This window comes from Sinocyclocheilus grahami, unplaced genomic scaffold, assembly GCF_001515645.1.
Source record: "Sinocyclocheilus grahami isolate Dianchi unplaced genomic scaffold, SAMN03320097.WGS_v1.1 scaffold23.1, whole genome shotgun sequence".
NCBI classification, from domain to species: Eukaryota; Metazoa; Chordata; class Actinopteri; order Cypriniformes; family Cyprinidae; genus Sinocyclocheilus; species Sinocyclocheilus grahami.
The window spans coordinates 1,550,497-1,570,112 of NW_015505202.1; the positions used below are offsets into that span (position 1 = coordinate 1,550,497).

The following is a 19,616-nucleotide window of genomic DNA, read 5'->3' on the forward strand; positions in this document are numbered from 1 at the left end:
TGCTCATTGTGCAAATGTGTGCGAGCGGTCACAAATGTTTTGATTATGGGTTGTGCCCTAAAAAGGCGGTGGTGGATAGTTGACGTCTGAATGAGCATTATTTCTAAAGGCGTGCAGGTTTCTTTAGGGCGAGTTGTTTACTTTACTAAACTAAACAGGCAACGTGCTGTATGTCGTTGTCAAATCTAATGTCAAGTTCGGTTTACTGAAACTGAATCACACACACAAAGGAATTCTTTTTAGTGGTGCTTTCCATTTGCTAGCATCTTTAAGAAAAATATTTGTGTGTTAACGAGATGCCTGCTTTGAGCTTTGCTGTCAAACCTTAAAGGGACAGTCCACCTAAAAATACAAATTCTGTTACACAAAAGACATGACAGTCACCATTCAGTTTAAACTGCAAAAAGATGCAATGACAGTGAATGGTGACTGAGTCGTCCAGCCCGCGTAACATTCAGCCCAGCGTCTCTTTTACTCTTACCAGTGAAGAAATAAAGCCACACAGGTTTAGGCAACAACAAAGGCGAGCGACGCTAGAATTTTTTTATTTTAGGGTGAACTGTCACTTTAAGACTTTTCATGACGGGTAAACGGTCCCCCAAACTGTAGCTAAGATGTGGAGATCTAAAACGAAATACGGACATCATTTATCTTCTGAAAACATTCCCAGAGAAATACTATAAATAACAGAAAGTGCATTTGCGAAACCCAGTGACGTCATAGAAGACTGGCGGAACTCCTGAAGCCCTCCAGTATCCCAGCATTCACCGCGCTGACAAAGAAAAAGGAAACGGGGTGGGAATTGGAATAAATATCGTTAAACGGGAGCGAGGTAAACAAACGTTTTTCAATTGTTTTCGATCTACCTTATTCTTTAAATAACGACATTGAATAACGCGATTTCAAACGCTTTGTTGTCTCGATTTTACCGTATTGTTATGCTAAAAGCATGAAAGGGTAACCATAGCATCAATACGTCTACATCCAGTGAACAATACAGAACATTGTGTCGACTGAATACTTCAACCAGTAACGAAACGTCTTATTAAGTGACTAGTTACTGTGGAAAACTGACATGCCAGCGTTTGTTAATCATTTTTCAAGCAGGTAACGTTACCGACATCTTTCTTGAATTTGGTTTAACATGAGACAAGCAGATGTATTATAGTTAAGGAATATTTGACATCACACGATTTATGTATAGGTTTAATAAAACATGAATGTCATGTTACACACAGCGATTTCTCTGCTACCTGTCAGTGTCAGCAAAACACAATAGACTTCAAGAGGACACTTGCAGTGGGTTTCGTATTTAGCTGAGTATTTTTCTTAAATGCCTGTTGGGTGTGTTTATCTAAAACTCCGTTAAACCCATCTCTAGACTGCTATTTTAGAGCAGACATCCTTGTGTCTGCCAGCTGTCATGCTGTGTCACTGACCTCACCAGTATGCTGTTAGACGCTGTTTATTTGCGTTAGATCGTGTTGCGAAATCCTCGAGTTTCAGACGAGTTCAGTAAACATGGTCACATGACTGGCCACGTGTAGGCAGGAGCTTGTTTTGGTACAGAGATCTTGGCCATCATCTATTAGTCATTATTACATCGACACCATGATCAGATTATATTGACACGTGCCTTGCGGGTTGCTTTGGCTTTCGTTTTATTTACCTGCTCATCTGTAGCAACAGCTGAATAGTTTTTTTTATGTAAACAACAGCTTTTCAGTTCATGCTTGTGTTTAATTTACTTTTCTGAAGCATCCCTTGATTATTCTCATGCCAAAGATAGGTCTGGGAGAAACTGTTGTTATGTATTCATTGTATAATTATTCATGTAATTTGTAATTTATTTCAACAACGTGTTGCAGTAGTTCTCGGCTGCTTTTGTTTTATGACAGATTTTGTCATGTTGCCCAGCACTGTACAGGTTGTTTATTGTGCAAAATGTACTTCAAATCAAAAAGAGATTTACTAATATTACTATGAACTACATAGGCATGACAATATGATATAAACCGTATGATACAATAATTATCAACAAGACACACTGAATAAATTATTATATATTCTGCATTTCAATTCATGCATGTGTTTACTTCACTTTTCTGAAGCATACTTTTATTATTTTCATGCCAGAAATAAATCTGAGAGAAACTGTTGTTGCTTAGACATATTCATGCTGTCAGATGTAATTTATTTAAACCTCCTGTTGCATTAGTCCTAAGCTGGTTTTGTTTTAGGACTCAGATTTTATGTCAATTTGCCCAGCACTGTACTAAAGTTGTTTATTGTACAAAAAATGTCTTTCAGATCAAATATTGACATATTACATATTTTTTTATTAACATGATACATTGAATAGGATAATTAATCCTGTGCAGGGGCGGTTTCTTTATTAGGGCAATAGGGCGACGCACCACCAAAGTGCAAAAGGGAGGGATTTTTTTTTTATCACATTCAACCACAGCTGTCACTGTTCTTGATTGTTTCTTCTGCCTCTGGATCTATAGTCCAGCATCAAGTCACGTTCTGTGGAGTACCGCCCCTTTTTGGGTGATTTCACTATGGCCGAGAATCGCCCAGACTGTTCTCTAGTTATTATTTATGTGCAAACAAACAAACCGTGTATGTGCGCTCTCTGATAGCTTTTTGCGTGAGCACATTTATGTATGGTTGCATGTCTGGCAGGTGTTTTATAATGGACACTCGCTGAAGAAGCCTGTTTTTATAGGAGTTTGCAATGGTCAGTGGGGTTTATGTAGACACTCAAACACAGACACCAACACTCACTCTGACAGAGAAACTGTTCACTGGTCATGTTGAGCTGCCTTCAGATCGCCACATTCGACAAATTCAGAATGTTTTTATTTGCCTTTTTAATTTGTGTTTTGCTCTGTTTAATAATTCTGAATGGATCTGTATATATTTATATACAGTCTGGTTAAAGGGTTAGTTCACCCAAAAATGAAAATTAGGCTGCGTTTTACTCACCCCCGAGGCATCCTAGGTGTATACGACTTTCTTCTTTCAGACGAATCCAGTCGGAGTTACATTAAAAATTGTCTTTGATCTTTCAAGCTCTATCATTGCAGTCAGCGGGTGTTGCATTGCTTCAGTCCAAAAGAAGTTAAATAAAAAGTGCCCATGCATAAAAAAAAAGTGTCTCACACGGCTCCGGGGGGATATTTAAAAAATATCCATATACAAAACATAATAATCACTTTAATCTAGCTTACGCCAGCAGTTGTACACAGAAGCAGCTCCGGGAGCATGACGTCAGTGAGCGCAAGCTAGATTCAAGTGATTATTACATTTTGAATATGGATATTTTTCTTACAAAAATGCATCGATTTGCTACAGGAGGCCTTTGTTCACCCCCCGGAGCCGTGTGAGACACTTTTTTTTTTATGCATGGGCACTTTTTATTTAACTTCTTTTGGACTGAAGCAATGCAACACCCGCTGACTGCAATGATAGAGCTTGGAATAGCCAGCCACAATTTTTAATATAGCTCCGACTGGATTTGTCTGAAAGAAGAAAGTAATATACAGCTAGGATGCCTCGGGGGTGAGTAAAACGCAGCCTAATTTTCATTTTTGGGTGAACTAACCCTTTAATGCGACTGTTGGCATCTTCGTGTGGTCCTGTTTAGTATTGCAGCTTGACTTGTGGTTAGTTATTTATGTATAGAAAATGCTCTAAACAAATGTAACATTTATTTTTTTCCTCAGTTTTTGCTGTTGCACTGCATACATAAATAGTGAATTATGAAAATTATAAACGGTTTTAATTCACCTTGAAAAAAGCTTGCAGAGAATATAGTTTTGTGGGAAATGGAGAATCATCCTCAATCTTGAATTTGGTAAAACCATTATCTTTATTTAAAATGTTTCAAGTCTTAATACTTTTCCCTTTGTTATACTGGAAGAAATCATACCGGGATGTATGCTAAATTTGTTTGATGTGGCGCCCTACCATATATATTTTCCACCAGCCGCCACTGGTTGTGTGGCCTTCCCTTCACAAGTTCTGGGTCAGGAATTTTTTTATGTTTTTGAAAGAAGTCTCTTATGCTCACCAAGGCTGTATTTATTTGATCAAAAATACAATAAAAGCAGCAATACTGTGAAATATTATTAGTTTAAAAGAACTGTTTTCTATTTAAATATATTTTCAAATGTAATTTATTCCTGTGATGCAGAACTGAGTTTTCAGCTTCATTACTCCAGTCTTCTAATATGCTGATTTGCTGCTCAAGAAACATTTATTATTATTATGAATGTTGAAAACTTAAAATATGCTTGATATTTTTATGGACACATTGTGGATTTTTTGATGAATGAAAAGTTCAAAAGAACGCCATTTATTTGAAATAGAAATCATTTGTGACATAAAAGTCTTTAAATTATTCAAAAGTCACAGTAGGGCATCCTTGCCCAATAAAAGTATTAAAATCTTACTGACCCCAAACTTTGGAACTGTAGTGTTACAGTTACACATAGTGACTTTAGCCATTCAGTTCACACTAAATGTGGGTTTTTGTGTATTTTTGATATTCTGTTTTCTTTTTATTATTATGAGTAGCTTTGTTATTTCTGTTTAAACATAGTTTTTGTACTCCTGCCTCCTGTTGCTTGTCATGATGAAATGGCCCCGTTTCTGTCATTTCAGAGGTGAACGTCATGCTGCCAAAGAGCGGGACTGGCTGCATTTAGAACTGGATCTCTGCACCGTTTCAGCCTAGAGACGGAGTGGGAATACAATAAGGGCAGGAGGACGTGAGCTCAGCTGGAGCCAATGCAGCAGCAGAGCCGGCAGCCTGACCTAGTGGAGGGAAGCCTTCCAGTGTTTGTGTTCCCCACCGAGCTGGTGTTCTACGCAGATGAGCAGGCTTCACATAAGCAGGTGCTCACCCTCTACAACCCTTATGAGTTTGCTCTTAAATTCAAAGGTGAGTCATACATTTTCCTTACTACCCACGAGAAGCCTTCTTACAGTAGAGTGCTGTAGTGGTCCTTCCTTTCTTACTGTTTGTTGTTTCGTCAGTTTTGTGCACAGCACCAAACAAGTATGCCGTGGTGGATGCCACAGGTGCTGTTAAACCACAATGTTGTGTGGATATGTAAGTTTCCAGGTCTTGCACTTGAAATATTTTAAGCAGATTTGATTTGTTTCAGCCTTTCACAACCTTCCATCTCTTGTGATTTTCGCCAAACAGCGTGATCCGCCATAGGGACGTGCGGGCCTGTCATTACGGGGTGATTGATAAGTTCCGGCTGCAGGTGTCTGAGCAGAGTCAGAGGAAGGCTTTGGGCAGGAAGGAAGTGATAGCCACTCTGCTGCCCTCCGCCGCTCAGGAGCAGCCCCAGGTCCGGCCCCAGGAAGAGGAGCACAGGATGAAGGAGCAGCTTGCCGACAGAGTGTTCTTTGAACAGACTGCATTCCAGACAGGTGCATTTTACAGTCAACGTGCATTTATGTTCTTAATACACATTCTTGGTTCATACTGTGATTGATTCATAGGCACTTGTATTTCTAAAGAAAAAAGCTGGTAATCTTTCTTCAAAGAGTAATGGCTTTCTCCATCTTTTCAACCCTCTGCATTTTTTTTAAATGTCCAATCCACCAGTCATAAAAACAACTTTTTATAATCCAGGCAATTCACTAAGGATAAAACCATGTCTTAGCTTTTTTGTTGTTGTTGAATATCTTGTTTTAGTCGTCACAATATGAAAGTAGTACAGTATAAATAATTCTGAAAAATTTTATATATACATATATTTATGTATATTATTGTTTATTTTATGTATTTATTGATGTTACATATTACTTAAAAAAAAGTAAAAATGTATACATTTAATAAATATATATATATAAATTCTAAACAGTTTATACACACATTTTTTCTTCAAAAAGTACATTTCAATTTATTTATTTTATTTTTTTTATTATTTCTTCACAAATGGAAATTTAGCAAATTTTTGAATATTTGCTAGAAGTAATAGTATTATTTTTTATTAAATGGTAAGTTTTTACTATTTTAAATTTTTTTTCACAAAATTTTATATTGACTGGAAATCATTTTTATATTTTTTTTATTTAATGTAAAGTTGTTTTGTTTTACAATTATTCTTTTTTTTACTTTTTCTTCACAAATTGAAATTTAGCAATGTCTTTTTTATATTTACTAGAAGTAATACTTGTTTTTTTTTATTAAAACGTTTTTACAATTTTCATATTGGGGGGGGGGCTGTATTATGGGGAGTCAGAGAGCTGTATTATTTTTATTGTTTGGTGGTTTGCTTTCATTTTAAAACCATCTGCTTCTTCCTTTTCTGTTTGCACAGAGAGCCGTACAGCGTCTGGGGGTCCCAGCCTCCTCACTGTCCTTTTAGGCCTGGTGTGTATGGCGGCCCTTATGCTCCCAACTCTGGGAGAGCAGGAATCCACAGTGCCTGTCTACCTCCACTTAAGTGTTAACAAGAAACTTGTAGCTGCTTATGTTTTAGGTGAGTCAAAAAAAAAAGCATCATATTCCAAATATTCATAGTCTTCTGCACTTTATCATGGTTCTTTCCCATGTCGCACAGGTCTTCTTACAATGGTAATTCTGCGCACTTGAAGTGCTCTTGGAAACAATCTTGCTGATAGGAACCAAGATAATGAAGAGGGGAGATATGGACATTAACACAGCCAGGAGGGTTGTGAGGATGCAGGGGAAGCACGTCTGAGAAACTCCCTATAAACAGGAACTAACTTCTTAAATGATCATCACAAACTCACAGACACAATGAAGACACAAAGATCCATGGGCGAGGGGAGGGGAGCGTTCTGTTTACAGGCTGAACACTGACTGAGCTTGGCATTGAATCTGGCTGACTATGTTGGGGGGGGTGGGGTGTAGAGGAACATGAATACATTAAATTAAATGTGTTGTTATACGTCATATTCTGCGTCTCTGGATTTTTGTTGCTTCTCTCAAGACTGAAATGGCTTTTTTTGTTCCGATGTTTGTCCACTGCTTAAATCTTGTGCACAGTAATCTCTATAGATGCCACATCAAATAAAGAAAATTGATTGTTAAAAGCATTTCCTAGAAACAGTTTTATGTTCAAAAGTATTGGTAGTAACATTAGTTTCTGAATCATAGTTCAGACGGATTAGGGAGCAATATGTAACAGAAGTGTGATAAATGTTTTAGAAATAAGCTGATTACTTTGAGCATCCCTGAAAACTGACGTCTTGTCCTCCAACTAGTTTAGTGTAACATTTGGAAAATATAGAGGAAACAGAATTAGATACTCAGTAAGCTGGCAGTAAGCCAATGTTTTTACTTGGCTTGTTTAAAAAATATATATATATTTTTTTTGTAAGTTATAACAGATTGAAGAACAAGCTTGAATATGAATGGCTCTTTCCACCCTCTCGGTCAGAAACTATTAGAAACCCCTTCCTAACTAGATGCTGTATTACCCAAGGTAATATAATGCATGGTTTTAGGTTCTTTTGCATTTCTACTCATCAAAGAGGAGCACAACGGTTTTCAACACTGATGAGAAATGTTTCTTAAACAGCAAATCAGCATTTTAGATTGATTTCTGAAGGATCAAGTGAGACTGACTGGAAAAATGACTGCTGAAAGTTCAGCTTTGCCATCACGGGAATAAATTCAAATAGTAAACAGTTGTGTTCAATTCAATTGAATTAATATTTTATTACTATTTTTGCTTTTTTTTTAATCAAATAAATAGAGTCTCACTTGGCTTGTTTAAAAAATATATATATATTTTTTTTGTAAGTTATAACAGATTGAAGAACAAGCTTGAATATGAATGGCTCTTTCCACCCTCTCGGTCAGAAACTATTAGAAACCCCTTCCTAACTAGATGCTGTATTACCCAAGGTAATATAATGCATGGTTTTAGGTTCTTTTGCATTTCTACTCATCAAAGAGGAGCACAACGGTTTTCAACACTGATGAGAAATGTTTCTTAAACAGCAAATCAGCATTTTAGATTGATTTCTGAAGGATCAAGTGAGACTGACTGGAAAAATGACTGCTGAAAGTTCAGCTTTGCCATCACGGGAATAAATTCAAATAGTAAACAGTTGTTAATTCAATTGAATTAATATTTGATTACTATTTTTGCTTTTTTTTTAATCAAATAAATAGAGTCTCGGTGAGCATAAGACACTTTCAAAAATAGTTAACTTATACATTCACAAAGTTAATTTGTGGAAATTAATCAATCTGTTAAAAGGGTCATTTCATTAAGGAAGTAAATGAAGTGCACTGATACAAGAAATACCATAGAGTACATTTTAACACCTGTTAAAACCATTATGTTTTTGAAGACAATAACCACACTGACCAGCAAATAAGTTTGGTATCACAAGACGAGGCAACAACATGGCTGGACAAATAATTTATTTCTGACATCTGGAAGTCTGATATGATGGGAACAAAATTTGTTCAGAGAGCGCAGAGCACAACTACACGTCCTCATGACAGCACTCAGTCCTCTTCAGAAAGGACAGTAAAAATCATTAAATAAAGAATTCGACACGTCCACAGGACAAACTACAAATACACTTCACCCATCACTACAGGACAGAATCTGGATCTACATGACCCACTTACTGTATTTTTGTTTGCGAAGACATTCAGAAAAAGATTTACACTGCAGTGTTCAACTTAATTAAATGGGGGAGGAAAAAAAAAGATTTTACAAGCACTTTCTTCCACAGAAAAATGAATTTATGATACATCATATCATGCTTAAGGAAATAAAGCAATTTCTTTGAATGAAATTTAGAAAACCATTTACAAAAGAAAACACTCACTAAAGTAACTACAGCCCCAAATGAAGAACTCCTACAATTACAGTTGTACATTTCTCTTATATACACAAATTTAATGGCACGCCGTTTCAGTAGATTACATTAAAAAAATTAAACTCCACAAAAAACATTTTTGATTGGAGGATTTCATTTCTTTGCACTTTTCTGCTTCTCACATTTTAAACTGCCAAAACAGAATCTGGATCTACATGACCCACTTACTGTATTTTTGTTTGCAAAGACATTCAGAAAAAGATTTACACTGCAGTGTTCAACTTAATTAAATGGGGGAGGAAAAAAAAAGATTTTACAAGCACTTTCTTCCACAGAAAAATGAATTTATGATACATCATATCATGCTTAAGGAAATAAAGCAATTTCTTTGAATGAAATTTAGAAAACCATTTACAAAAGAAAACACTTTCACTAAAGTAACTACAGCCCCAAATGAAGAACTCCTACAATTACAGTTGTACATTTCTCTTATATACAAATTTAATGGCACGCCGTTTCAGTAGATTACATTTAAAAAATTAAACTCCACAAAAAACATTTTTGATTGGAGGATTTCATTTCTTTGCACTTTTCTGCTTCTCACATTTTAAACTGCCAATTGTGTCGCTGTTAACAGCCTCTGAAAAACAACACTGAAAACTCTGTAGAGCGCATTCTCCTCCAAATCCTTCCCGAATAACAGAAACGGGGCGAAGTCACTGCGCGAGAAGCAAAAACATACAATGGACATCATTCATCTCAGCCCGGATGTTCTGCTCCATTCTCTGAAAGCTGTAAAAATGACAACACGGCTGAACACACGTCTTTAGCTTGACAAACATCAAACACAGGCAGTTTAGTTTCTCTGTAGTGTTCAAATCGAGGATTTAGTGGTTACCAACAGCTGCAATAATAAATCCCATCTGCAGTAGTTGTGTATAGCAACCATGAATATCATTCTAACAGAGAATGAAGTGCCAAGATCTGAAAAAATACCTTCCTCCACCTACGTGAAAAATCAAGAAAAGGCCATTCCTGAAAAACTAAATATGCAGAATCAGAACAAAGCCCAAAATTAAATCCAGCCCCTTTAAAGTGCAGTTGCACCGCTAATAAAACTCCAGAAGAGGCGGCTGTCAGTTTGCCAGTCGAGCTCTTTACCTCTGCACGTTTTGCAACATATCTTATGTACATACATGCATACAAATAAAAGCAAAAAATAAGTTAAATTCTCACGCACAAAACTGGTTGGAAACCTGTAGTTGTTCTCCTGTTTACAGCAACGGTTTTATTTTCGAAGCATTTTATTTTCGAAGCGGTATCAAAAAGATAATTGCCCCATAAGGGAACTAAAACAAGAAACAAAATCAAAGATCCTCTTTCTGTGACGTTGTTCGCTTTGATACAGATCCATACACCATGTTTTACATCTATTTATAGCAGCTGATGCAAAAAACATCCACAATCTCTCCATGCCCTTAGGGTCTGTCCCACACGGAATACTCTCTCGCCTCGCTTCAAACGTAACATAACAGGACAATTCAGGAAAAAAACAAAAGCCATGTTTGGAAGGCATTGGGAATAAAAGTAAAATGAGTGGAAAAGGGCCTGAGAAGCGGCCCAGTCCTCCTGTGATGTCCGTGATGCTCAGCGGATCACTTAGGGGAGAGGTCCTGAAGGGGCGTGAGGGAAGAGTTACTGGAGGAGGGCGACACTCCTTCCATCTTGGCGGGAGAGTCCGAGGAGCCGATGCTACTGAGACTCCCATCCAGAAGATCTGGTGGAGACAGACTGCTGGAGAGACACGGAGAGAAAGCATGTTACAAACAGGTCCTTTTTCACAGCTGGAATACATTCATAACAAAAATAAATGAGTTTGCTATTCATTTTAGTCTTGACAGTTGTGTGTAAAGTTTTCCCCAAATAATTAAGCCAGAATTATATTTTGAATGAACATGACAAAATATAATCCAAAATATAACCAATAGGATTGATATCTATATTCCAGTAGATGACACTTGATACGAACTACAATTTCACAGCAATATTCAACAAAGTAATATGCTACTACACACAATAAATAAATAAATCAACAAAACGCAGCCATACCATTTTACAGTATTAAGTAAATAATGCTTCAAGTTTTCTCAGTTATTTAACCAAACGGTCATTATTAAAATAATGAAACAAAATGAAAGTAGGCAATGTTCTCTTTTTTCCTGCCATTTAATAATTGACAGACGCCATTAATGTTGCCATAATCCTGGAATCTCTAACTTTGCTAAAATACCTTGAAAAATATCCACATTTGATACCATGGGGAAACATTGTCACAAAATGAATGGCATTAAAATGTAACTAATTTTTAACATTGAATTTACTTTTGATCAGTCAAAATACTTTCTTAGCAACTGAGACTCTTATTATTAGTATTATACTAATTATTAAATAAATTACTATTGTTATAAAAATTCCAGTAAATAAAAAGTATATTTTGCTTTACAGTAGTAAAAATACAATACTCATGTCTTCACTTTTAAGAGACGGGCTGTGTTTTATCCTGGAAAAGTACAGGGAAACTTTAGTTTCTATGACAACGGGTTTTGACTAATCACAAATCGTGGACTGTCCATGAAGACATAAAAACTGACCTGCATGCTAAACCCACCCGAGAGAAAAAAAAACAGATTACATCACCCAGACGGTGCGTGGACCGTTGTATAACGTGGACTGAAGTATACTTTGGGCTTAACTGTGAACAGAGCCACTCTGAGATGCTGAAAACACTGGATCATGAGCTGCAAGCGTGTAAATGAACAGAGTGCTGCGTTCTGCGTGCTGTCACTATGAAATATGCAACGCAATGGACAGTATACTACTTTACACACACTGCATGTGGTGTCAACTCACTGTCAGAGAAGATAGCGAAAGTGTGCAGCTTGTATCGATACTGGGAGAAATGAGTAATGAAAGTTTGAAATATTCATATGAATTGATATATACCATTGTTGTTGTTTTTGGACAACACTAGTAGACAGATTAAAAATAGACGGAGATTATATAACGCAAAAACATCCAAGTACAAATCCACTTCTCATATAATGTACTCATATAAAATTAAAATACTAAGTCCACTGTGAAAACTCACCAGGTGTTAAGTTCAGGCAAGTGAGACACCTCTGTGGACAGCATGTTGGTGGTTCCCTGAAAGAGTCTCTTGGGCTGGCTTTCTGTCTCCATTTCACCTGAGGATCCACCAAAATATTTTATTTAGGCATCCCAGCTGTAACAACATTGCAAAAGAAAGTGTCTTGACTGCTTCCTTACTTTTGCGTTTGAGAGGACCCAGAATACCAGGCCTGATGCAGTTGATCGGGCTCTGACTCCTCCTGCTGGGCAAACTTTTGATGAGAGTGACATCAGCTACTCAGCTTAATATCCTACACTATTATGCCTGATGTCGGCAGAAAACATTCTTACTGTGGCGGGATGCCTGAACAGAACTTACCTGAAGCGGCGTGTTGGGCTGGGAACAGGGCTGGGCGTCAGACCATTACTGGTCACCAGGATTTGAAGAGACGGAGAGAAACACTGCTGCTCATTGAAGAGAAAGAAGTCAGTCAAAGCATTAAGCCATAAACAACAACAACAGTACAGCAAGTTATTCATTTAAAAAAAAAAAAAAGAAAAAAAAAAAGGAAGAGATACCTTCTTTCCGATCCCTCTGGTGGGCGAAGGAGCAGGAGACACAGGCACAAAATCAATCCGCTTCGGCGACGACGATGAAGATTTCTCAAGATCATTATCACTCTAGAATCAAGCACAACCATATAAATCACTTACCCAATATGACAGAATTATTATTAACACTAATTAACCACTTGATTACTAATGTAGTGTCGGAGTGTTATACTACCAATCCAGTCTGTTCTTGAAAGACTGGTGGCCCTGTTGACTCCAGGAGCTTTTTTCTAGCATGCTTCCATTTTCTCTTCCACAATCCCATCAATAAGGGAAGAGGAAGTGTAGCAACAGAGCTACTGCATGCATCATATTATCTGAGTGAGAACATTGCCTCAACTTTTACACACAATACTAATTGTGAAGATTCCGTTTAAAGGAACACTCCACTATTTTTGAAAATAGGCTCATTTTCCAACTCCCCTAGAGTTAAACAGATGAGTTTTACCGTTTTCGAATCCATTCAGCCGATCTCCGGGTCTGGCGGTAGCACTTTTAGCTGTAGCTTAGCATAGATCATTGAATCTGATTAGACCGTTAGCATCTTGCTCAAAAATGACCACAAAGAGTTTCTATATTTTTCTCATTTAAAACTGGACTCTTCTGTAGTTACATCGTGTACTAAGACCGACGGAAAATGAAAGTTGTGATTTTCTAGGCCGATATGGCTAGGAACTATACTCTCATTCCGGTGTAATGTAATCAGTCCGTTGGTCTTAGTGCACGATGTAACTACAGAAGAGTCAAGTTTTAAACAGGAAAAATATAGAAACTCTTTGATCATTTTTGAGCGAGATGCTAACGGTCTAATCAGATTCAATGATCTATGCTAAGCTAAGCTAAAAGTGCTACCGCCAGACCCGGAGATCGGCTGAATGGATTCGAAAACGGTAAAACTCAACTGTTTAACTTCAAAAATAGTGGAGTGTTCCTTTAAAAACCTAAATTATACATTTTGCAATAATAATAATATTATTATACACAGTTTAAAAGTTTTATTCAGCAAGGACACATGCATTTGATCAAAAGTGATAGTAAAGACATTGATAATATTACAAAAGATTCTTGAAAAGAATGCAAAAGTATTCTGGAAAAAACATTTAACATTGATAAATGTTTCTAGAGCAGCATATTAGAATGATTTCTGAAGGATCATGTGACACTGAAGACTGGAGTAATGACGCTGACAATTCAGCTTTGCAACACAGGAATAAATTACATTTTAAAATGCATTCAAATAGAAAAGGTTATTTTAAACTAATAAATCAATTTCAGTTTTTACTTCATTTTTGATCAAATAAATACAGCCTTGGGCTTGCAGACTTCTTTCAAAAACAAAAATCTTACTGACCTTAAACTTTTGAACAGTAACATAAACCAGGCTCTTACCAAACTAAGACTCTCCTCCCAAGACTGGCTCATCTGCATGGCTGCCTGCACCTCTCTAGATCAATTGACATAATGGGGGAAAAATAAATACAGACGGGAAAAATTAATAGATGTCACTAAACACTGACATTATTCCCTTCAACCAATGACTAGAGTCAAGCAGTCTAATAGAAGACCTAATTTCAGTGTGCACAGTACATGTCAATTGTTATGAACACTAGAAACAGACAAAACCTGCTGTCAGCAACTGATAAATGAGAAACCAATACCCTATTGGGGTTCAGCAGATGTGAGCTCTTACCGTTCATGAGCAGTTTCACGGTTCATCACATCAACACCCTCTTCCTACAAATAAACAAACACAAAGAATGCCCATATGAGCGAATATATCACCAACACCAAGTGACTTTCTGTACATGTCATGTTGGAGTGGAGTACTAACCAACCAGTCTGAATCTGAAAGACAGGTGGTTTGCGAGAACTCCAAAATGTAATTTTAGCATGTACTTTTAAGCACGCACTCCCGTAAACTGAAGGAAACTTTGTACCTGTTTGATCCTCTGCAGTCTTGTGCTAGGAACACGTACTGGCGAAGATGGAACCTAAAAAGCATGAACATTCAATAAACAAAATGCATTAAAAAAAAGCCAATTCTCACATTAACATTGCATTCTGCAACTCTTTACATACCACACTGGGTCGAACAACAGTAGTACTGTTTCTTCTGCTGCGGAGAACCTCTCTCTGGAACACCTGTGAAGCATCACTGGAGAAAGAAAAGACCTTTTCAACATCAGCGTGTACTAAAAAACTATTCATTTAAACTTTCAAGTCATGATAAAACTGAATAAGCAGCAATAGATCCTTTCTTCTGTATTGCGACGTATATCCGGGTGTAACCGATTGCGGGGAAGTAGGGTGGGGATTTGGTTCAATCCAAGAGGTGTTGATTGGATTCTGAGATGTGGGTTTAAATGAAAAAAATTGGAGAAGTCCTGCATGCATCACCAGAGAGAAGTCTGGCGTTTCACCGGAAGGTCTAGTTATGACACTTTAATTGAACAAAGGAGGTCAAAACATGGAAATAGTCACAATAAGATTTAAAACATGCATTTAGAGTGAATATTGGCTTTTAAACCATTGCAATCCTAATGTGTGAGTTTTATACTACCAACACAGTCTGTTCTTCAGAGACTGGTGGCCCTGATGACTCGAAGCATGTTATTCTAGCACGGCTTCATGTCTCTACTCTCTATGAGTGAGAGAGTAACCACAACAGTCATGCATGGTGTCTCAACACTTAGTAAGCTATACAGCATTTTTAGACATCAAAAGCGTGTAGGAACTCACCATCAAGGCTGGGAACATGATGTCCCAAAATTAAATGTTTCATCCCTGTTTGCAAACCTATATCCTAAATAGTTTACACCAAAATAAAAATGTACTCAGCCTCTGGCCATCCAAGAAGTAGATGAGTTTGCATCTGCATCTGAACAGATTTGGAGAAATTTACATCAATTACTCACCAATGAATCCTATGTAGTGAATGAGTACCATCATAAACAAATGGTTTGAAGTTAAAAACATCTTAATGATGGATTTACTAGAAAAATGCAGGTTTTCACGTCACAAGACATTCACTGTTGGACTGGAGTTGTGTGGATTATTGTGATGTTTTTATCAGCCGTTTGGACTCATTCTCACGGCACCCATTCACTGCAGAGCATCCACTGGTGATCAAGCGATGTAATGCTACATTTCTCCAAATATGTTCTGATGGAAAATCAAACTCGCCTTCATCTCGGATGGCCTGAGGGTGAGCACAATAATCTTTAAGCTAAAATCTGTGGTTTCCAGCTGGTTCAAGATGGTAAACCAGCTACCAGGTTCCAAAAACTAGCTTGACCACTTTAAACTGGTATGGCCAGTTTGGACCAATTAAAAACCAGTTAGCTACCAGCTTAGACTGGATCTTTCAGCATGATCAAGTAGGCAGCTCACCAGATTGAAAGACACTTCCAATAATATACCAACATAATACATTTACTGGTCTAAACATCACACAATATGCTATCAGTCGTCACCTCAGGCCGTTTATCATGGGTTCGCTGTTAGATCGTCTCAAGTGCCCATCGCTCTGAACAAGCGACGACGGGATGTCCAGATCCAGCTCCATCTTCTCTTGTGACATGATTCCTTGATTGTTCATCTTTATTGTCCTTATAAGTATGCCGCAAAAAAGCACGCAGGTTGCAAAGCTACATCGTTGAAAGGCACAAAGCAGATCAATGTCACAGTTTACTATGTGCTCATTTTGCAGCCTGTATAGAAAGACCGGGGCTTCTGTCGTTGTTAAGGGTCAATGTAGGTCTCGATCACAGCCTACCGAAAAGATCCGTGGGTTTCTGCGAACCAACATTCTGCTTGATCGATCTGCGCTGCGTATCTTTCTAGAAAACTCTTCACTTTCTGGTCCAAACTTGTAGATCCAGCGACTGGTTAGCTGCGAGCTAATATGTGAAAGGGGTTTGGCCCATGCACACCAATCCTGTGCTGCTAGCTTAGCTTGATGGCGCACAAGCACCTAAAACAGAGCAGCTCCGGTCAGATAATTACAAGTCTAGGAGTGCATGTAGAAAGGAGGCATGAAAGGCACCAATTCAGAGCAGGAGAAGAGAAGATTAAACCGTTAAACCGTGAGCGCAGTAATAACAAGAGCTGAAGGCACAACAATGTTCAGCTGGCCATCATCATGTTGCTAACTAGCTTGCTGTTCGTGATGGGTTGCTGCCGGGCAAACGCATGTAAATCACTAGACAAACGCGCAGCTCCTCTTCGACATCTTCTGTTTGCCAGTTTGGCGTGTCAGTATCTAGTTGGATGAGTTTGTAACTTAGTTGCGTCAATCATAGGTTAGCATATTCTGTTTATCTATTTTCTGGACGCCGCAGCGCACCCACGGCTCAGCTAAGAGTCCCGCCCCTTCTGTTCCTACCGGACTGACTGACAGCATCGTGAACCAATCAGAAACTCGATAGCCGCCGGCGTGCCTTTTTGAATGGCAACCGTTCGGGGAAATAGCCAATGGAATCACATTTCCTGGAAACTTTTCCTAGGCTCGTCTCATTGTGACCCAACGGCATTGGGTGGGGGGGGGGGGGGGGGGGGCTCTTCATTCAGGCTAAGCATAAGGACACAGCCATTAAGCTTTACTTATCGTTTCCACATGTCTCAGACCTTAACCTCCATCTATACATGTCCAACAATATTACACTCCGCCCTAAAACCTAATTTAGCATAAAATGGCTTTGCACAGAAGACACCAGCAATGAGCAACACCAGAGTCACATGTTTCTTTACAGCTCACTGCTAGGCCTCTTGTCTGGCAGCAGACAATGTTTCTTTTCTCTTCTTCTAATGAGAGACACAAGATTTTGAGCCAGGCGACTGCAAGGTCATTTACACAGGTCAGGTGATGGTAACTCCGGCTAGCTTTAGTAGATGAAAATCCCCTCTATTAAAACAATAATAACAAAAAATACTATGTAGAAAAAGTTGTATGTTTAAAGATTCAGAAAGTCGGGAGCTTAATAAACAAATGAGCAGAAAGAAGACAACAATAGTTGTTGCATTAAGCTTGTATTACTAACAAAACGTGTATGGAGACAGTTATGAGGTTGAATTATATGGTTTTAATTAGAATATACCCCATTCAATTCAGAAACTCTGTGTGTTGAGAACAAATTTGCCTGCTTCAAAAGGCATGACAACATCCTGAGGGGAATACAGTGTGTCTAAGCAGTGTTGCCAACTCATTGTCAGGGGAAGTTGCTAAAGGCAGATCCATTTGTTGCTAAAAGTTGCTAAATGTCATTGTGATGTCATTGCGTGATGACGTCATTGCATAACCATGACACAAAACAGCGTTTTTGCCTAGAATACACGGGATTCTACTCAAATCTCAGCGAAAAATATATATTTGAAATGTTATTTGTTCATAAAAATATTATAAACATAAAACATTTTAATTTGTAAAAGTAACATAAGTAGCACATCTTTATGATCGGATTTGTTTTTTGCAACATTGAATTATTGAACGGTTACAAATTGTATGCATTTTAATATTAACTAGTAAAACTGCACATTCTGAACAATGATAGTTTTAAGCAGTGTACTGGTAGTTAGTGTGCTACACAAAAGTCTGTAAAAATAGGACACAATGTACTGTTTATATGAAGGAACTATATGTATTTATTTTTCCACATATTTTTTTCTTACAGTGTACCTAATAATTCAATGTTGCAAAAAACAAATCATTGGTACAACTCTCCCTTCTCTCCAAGAACAGTACTCTTCCAGAGTGAGACTGGTAGTTAGTGTGCTACACAAAAGCCCCTCACATCCAGCACACTCCCTCTTTGAACTGTTGCCATCTGGTCGACGCTACAGAGCTCTGAGCACCAGAACGACCAGACACAGGAACAGTTTCTTCCCTCAGGCCATCCATCTCATGAACACTTGACAATAACTGTGGAACACACAACACTATTTATTCACTCATACACTTATTTATCTAACACTCATACTCAGCCTACACCTCAAATTTGCACATAATATACCTATACATACAACTGTCTATTGTTATATACCTGTACATACAATTGTCGATTTGTATATTTTTATTCCTTAGTTACTTGTTCTATTTTTCAATTTTTTATTATCTGTGTTTTTGTTCTGTCACTGTCATTCTGTTACACTGTGGAGCTTCTGTCACGAAAACAAATTCCTCGTATGTGTAAACATACCTGGCAATAAAAACTCATTCTTCTAACTGAACAACAATTATATATACAAGCTAATAACATGCTGTATCATAAATGTACATTTATTATTGACCAATTGGAACTTGCAACTTAATGCACATTTGATGTTTCTACTGTTAGGCATCTTTCTCCAGGTTGATGTGCTGCTTGGCTGGCTAGCTGTTCAATGGTTTCCTCTTTTTGTGTAATTTAGATGAAAATGTGCCTTTTTTATCATTTGAGTCACTTTGAAAAAGTTGCCAAAAACCTTTTAAAAATAGCTACATTTGTAGCGAAGTGCTTTTTGAAAAAAAAGTTACTAGGGTAGTTTGAAAAGTTGCTAAATCTAGCAACAAAGTTGCTAAGTTGGCAACACTGTGTCGAAGTAGTAAACGTGCCACGACACTGCAGTTGCACTCCTCCTCCGTTACTCTACGGGGGATGTTGTACAGCTCGCGCTCCCTCAAAGCTTTGCAGGAGACCATACAATGACATTTGGTGCGTTTTTTTACATTTCGGCGACATTTTCGATTGAACCCGAGGTAAGTTTGGATTTTTTGAGGAATTCTTTTTCAGGATTCCCCCCCCCCTCCGTCCCACCGTGTTCTCACGCTGTCAAGCTGTGTGTTGTTCATTAATTTCTGAAGCGTCTGACCTACCGAGAGAGACGGAGGTGTTTAACGCGCCTCAAGCGTTCAGTCGCCTTCACTACTTTTGAGCCTTTGTTTGAAAACGGTGCCCGCGCGGAGAAAAGTATCACACTTTAATGTAACTTGGTCTGCATGCTCATAATCTGAAAGATGTTTCATTTTGACGCGTGTCAATTAAAAGTTCGCGCTTTTATCGGTC

At 37.9% G+C, this 19,616-nt stretch overlaps 2 protein-coding genes across 7 annotated transcripts; one reads left to right on the forward strand and one right to left on the reverse strand.

Annotated features, from left to right (window-relative positions):
* Positions 1–590: 590 nt before the first annotated feature.
* On the forward strand, positions 591–7,045 carry LOC107560686 (motile sperm domain-containing protein 1-like). 2 transcript variants are annotated; one of them, XM_016244934.1, is made up of 6 exons: positions 591–832; positions 4,672–4,951; positions 5,047–5,122; positions 5,219–5,451; positions 6,348–6,509; positions 6,591–7,045. In XM_016244934.1, exons 2-6 carry the CDS (start codon positions 4,798–4,800, stop codon positions 6,620–6,622), a joined length of 657 nt encoding a protein of 218 aa, XP_016100420.1. In that variant the 5' UTR covers positions 591–832; positions 4,672–4,797; the 3' UTR covers positions 6,623–7,045. The 2 variants fall into 2 exon arrangements, with proteins under 2 accessions (XP_016100420.1, XP_016100426.1); XM_016244940.1 differs by lacking the exon at positions 591–832 and adding an exon at positions 846–1,107.
* A 2,015-nt stretch (positions 7,046–9,060) lies between these two features.
* On the reverse strand, positions 9,061–16,976 carry LOC107560712 (protein FAM122A-like). 5 transcript variants are annotated; one of them, XM_016244989.1, is made up of 10 exons: positions 16,050–16,976; positions 14,656–14,731; positions 14,514–14,567; positions 14,267–14,310; positions 13,966–14,020; positions 12,544–12,645; positions 12,344–12,429; positions 12,163–12,224; positions 11,984–12,080; positions 9,061–10,626 (listed from the first exon to the last, which is right to left on the reverse strand). In XM_016244989.1, exons 1-10 carry the CDS (start codon positions 16,172–16,174, stop codon positions 10,491–10,493), a joined length of 837 nt encoding a protein of 278 aa, XP_016100475.1. In that variant the 5' UTR covers positions 16,175–16,976; the 3' UTR covers positions 9,061–10,490. The 5 variants fall into 5 exon arrangements, with proteins under 5 accessions (XP_016100475.1, XP_016100454.1, XP_016100467.1 ...); XM_016244968.1 differs by having other exon boundaries at positions 12,163–12,236; XM_016244981.1 differs by having other exon boundaries at positions 9,062–10,629.
* Positions 16,977–19,616: the final 2,640 nt, after the last annotated feature.

Excerpts from the sequence above, each read along its gene's own strand:
- LOC107560712 (XM_016244960.1), bottom strand. The coding sequence starts at position 16,174 with ATGAACAATCAAGGAATCATGTCACAAGAGAAGATGGAGCTGGATCTG. Across the intron at positions 14,311-14,513 it reads GACTGCAGAGGATCAAACAG|GAAGAGGGTGTTGATGTGAT; the intron begins GTACAAAGTTTC and ends GTTTATTTGTAG. Across the intron at positions 14,021-14,266 it reads CGTGAAACTGCTCATGAACG|AGAGGTGCAGGCAGCCATGC; the intron begins GTAAGAGCTCAC and ends CAATTGATCTAG.
- LOC107560686 (XM_016244934.1), top strand. The coding sequence starts at position 4,798 with ATGCAGCAGCAGAGCCGGCAGCCTGACCTAGTGGAGGGAAGCCTTCCA. Across the intron at positions 4,952-5,046 it reads GTTTGCTCTTAAATTCAAAG|TTTTGTGCACAGCACCAAAC; the intron begins GTGAGTCATACA and ends TTGTTTCGTCAG. Across the intron at positions 6,510-6,590 it reads TGTAGCTGCTTATGTTTTAG|GTCTTCTTACAATGGTAATT; the intron begins GTGAGTCAAAAA and ends CATGTCGCACAG.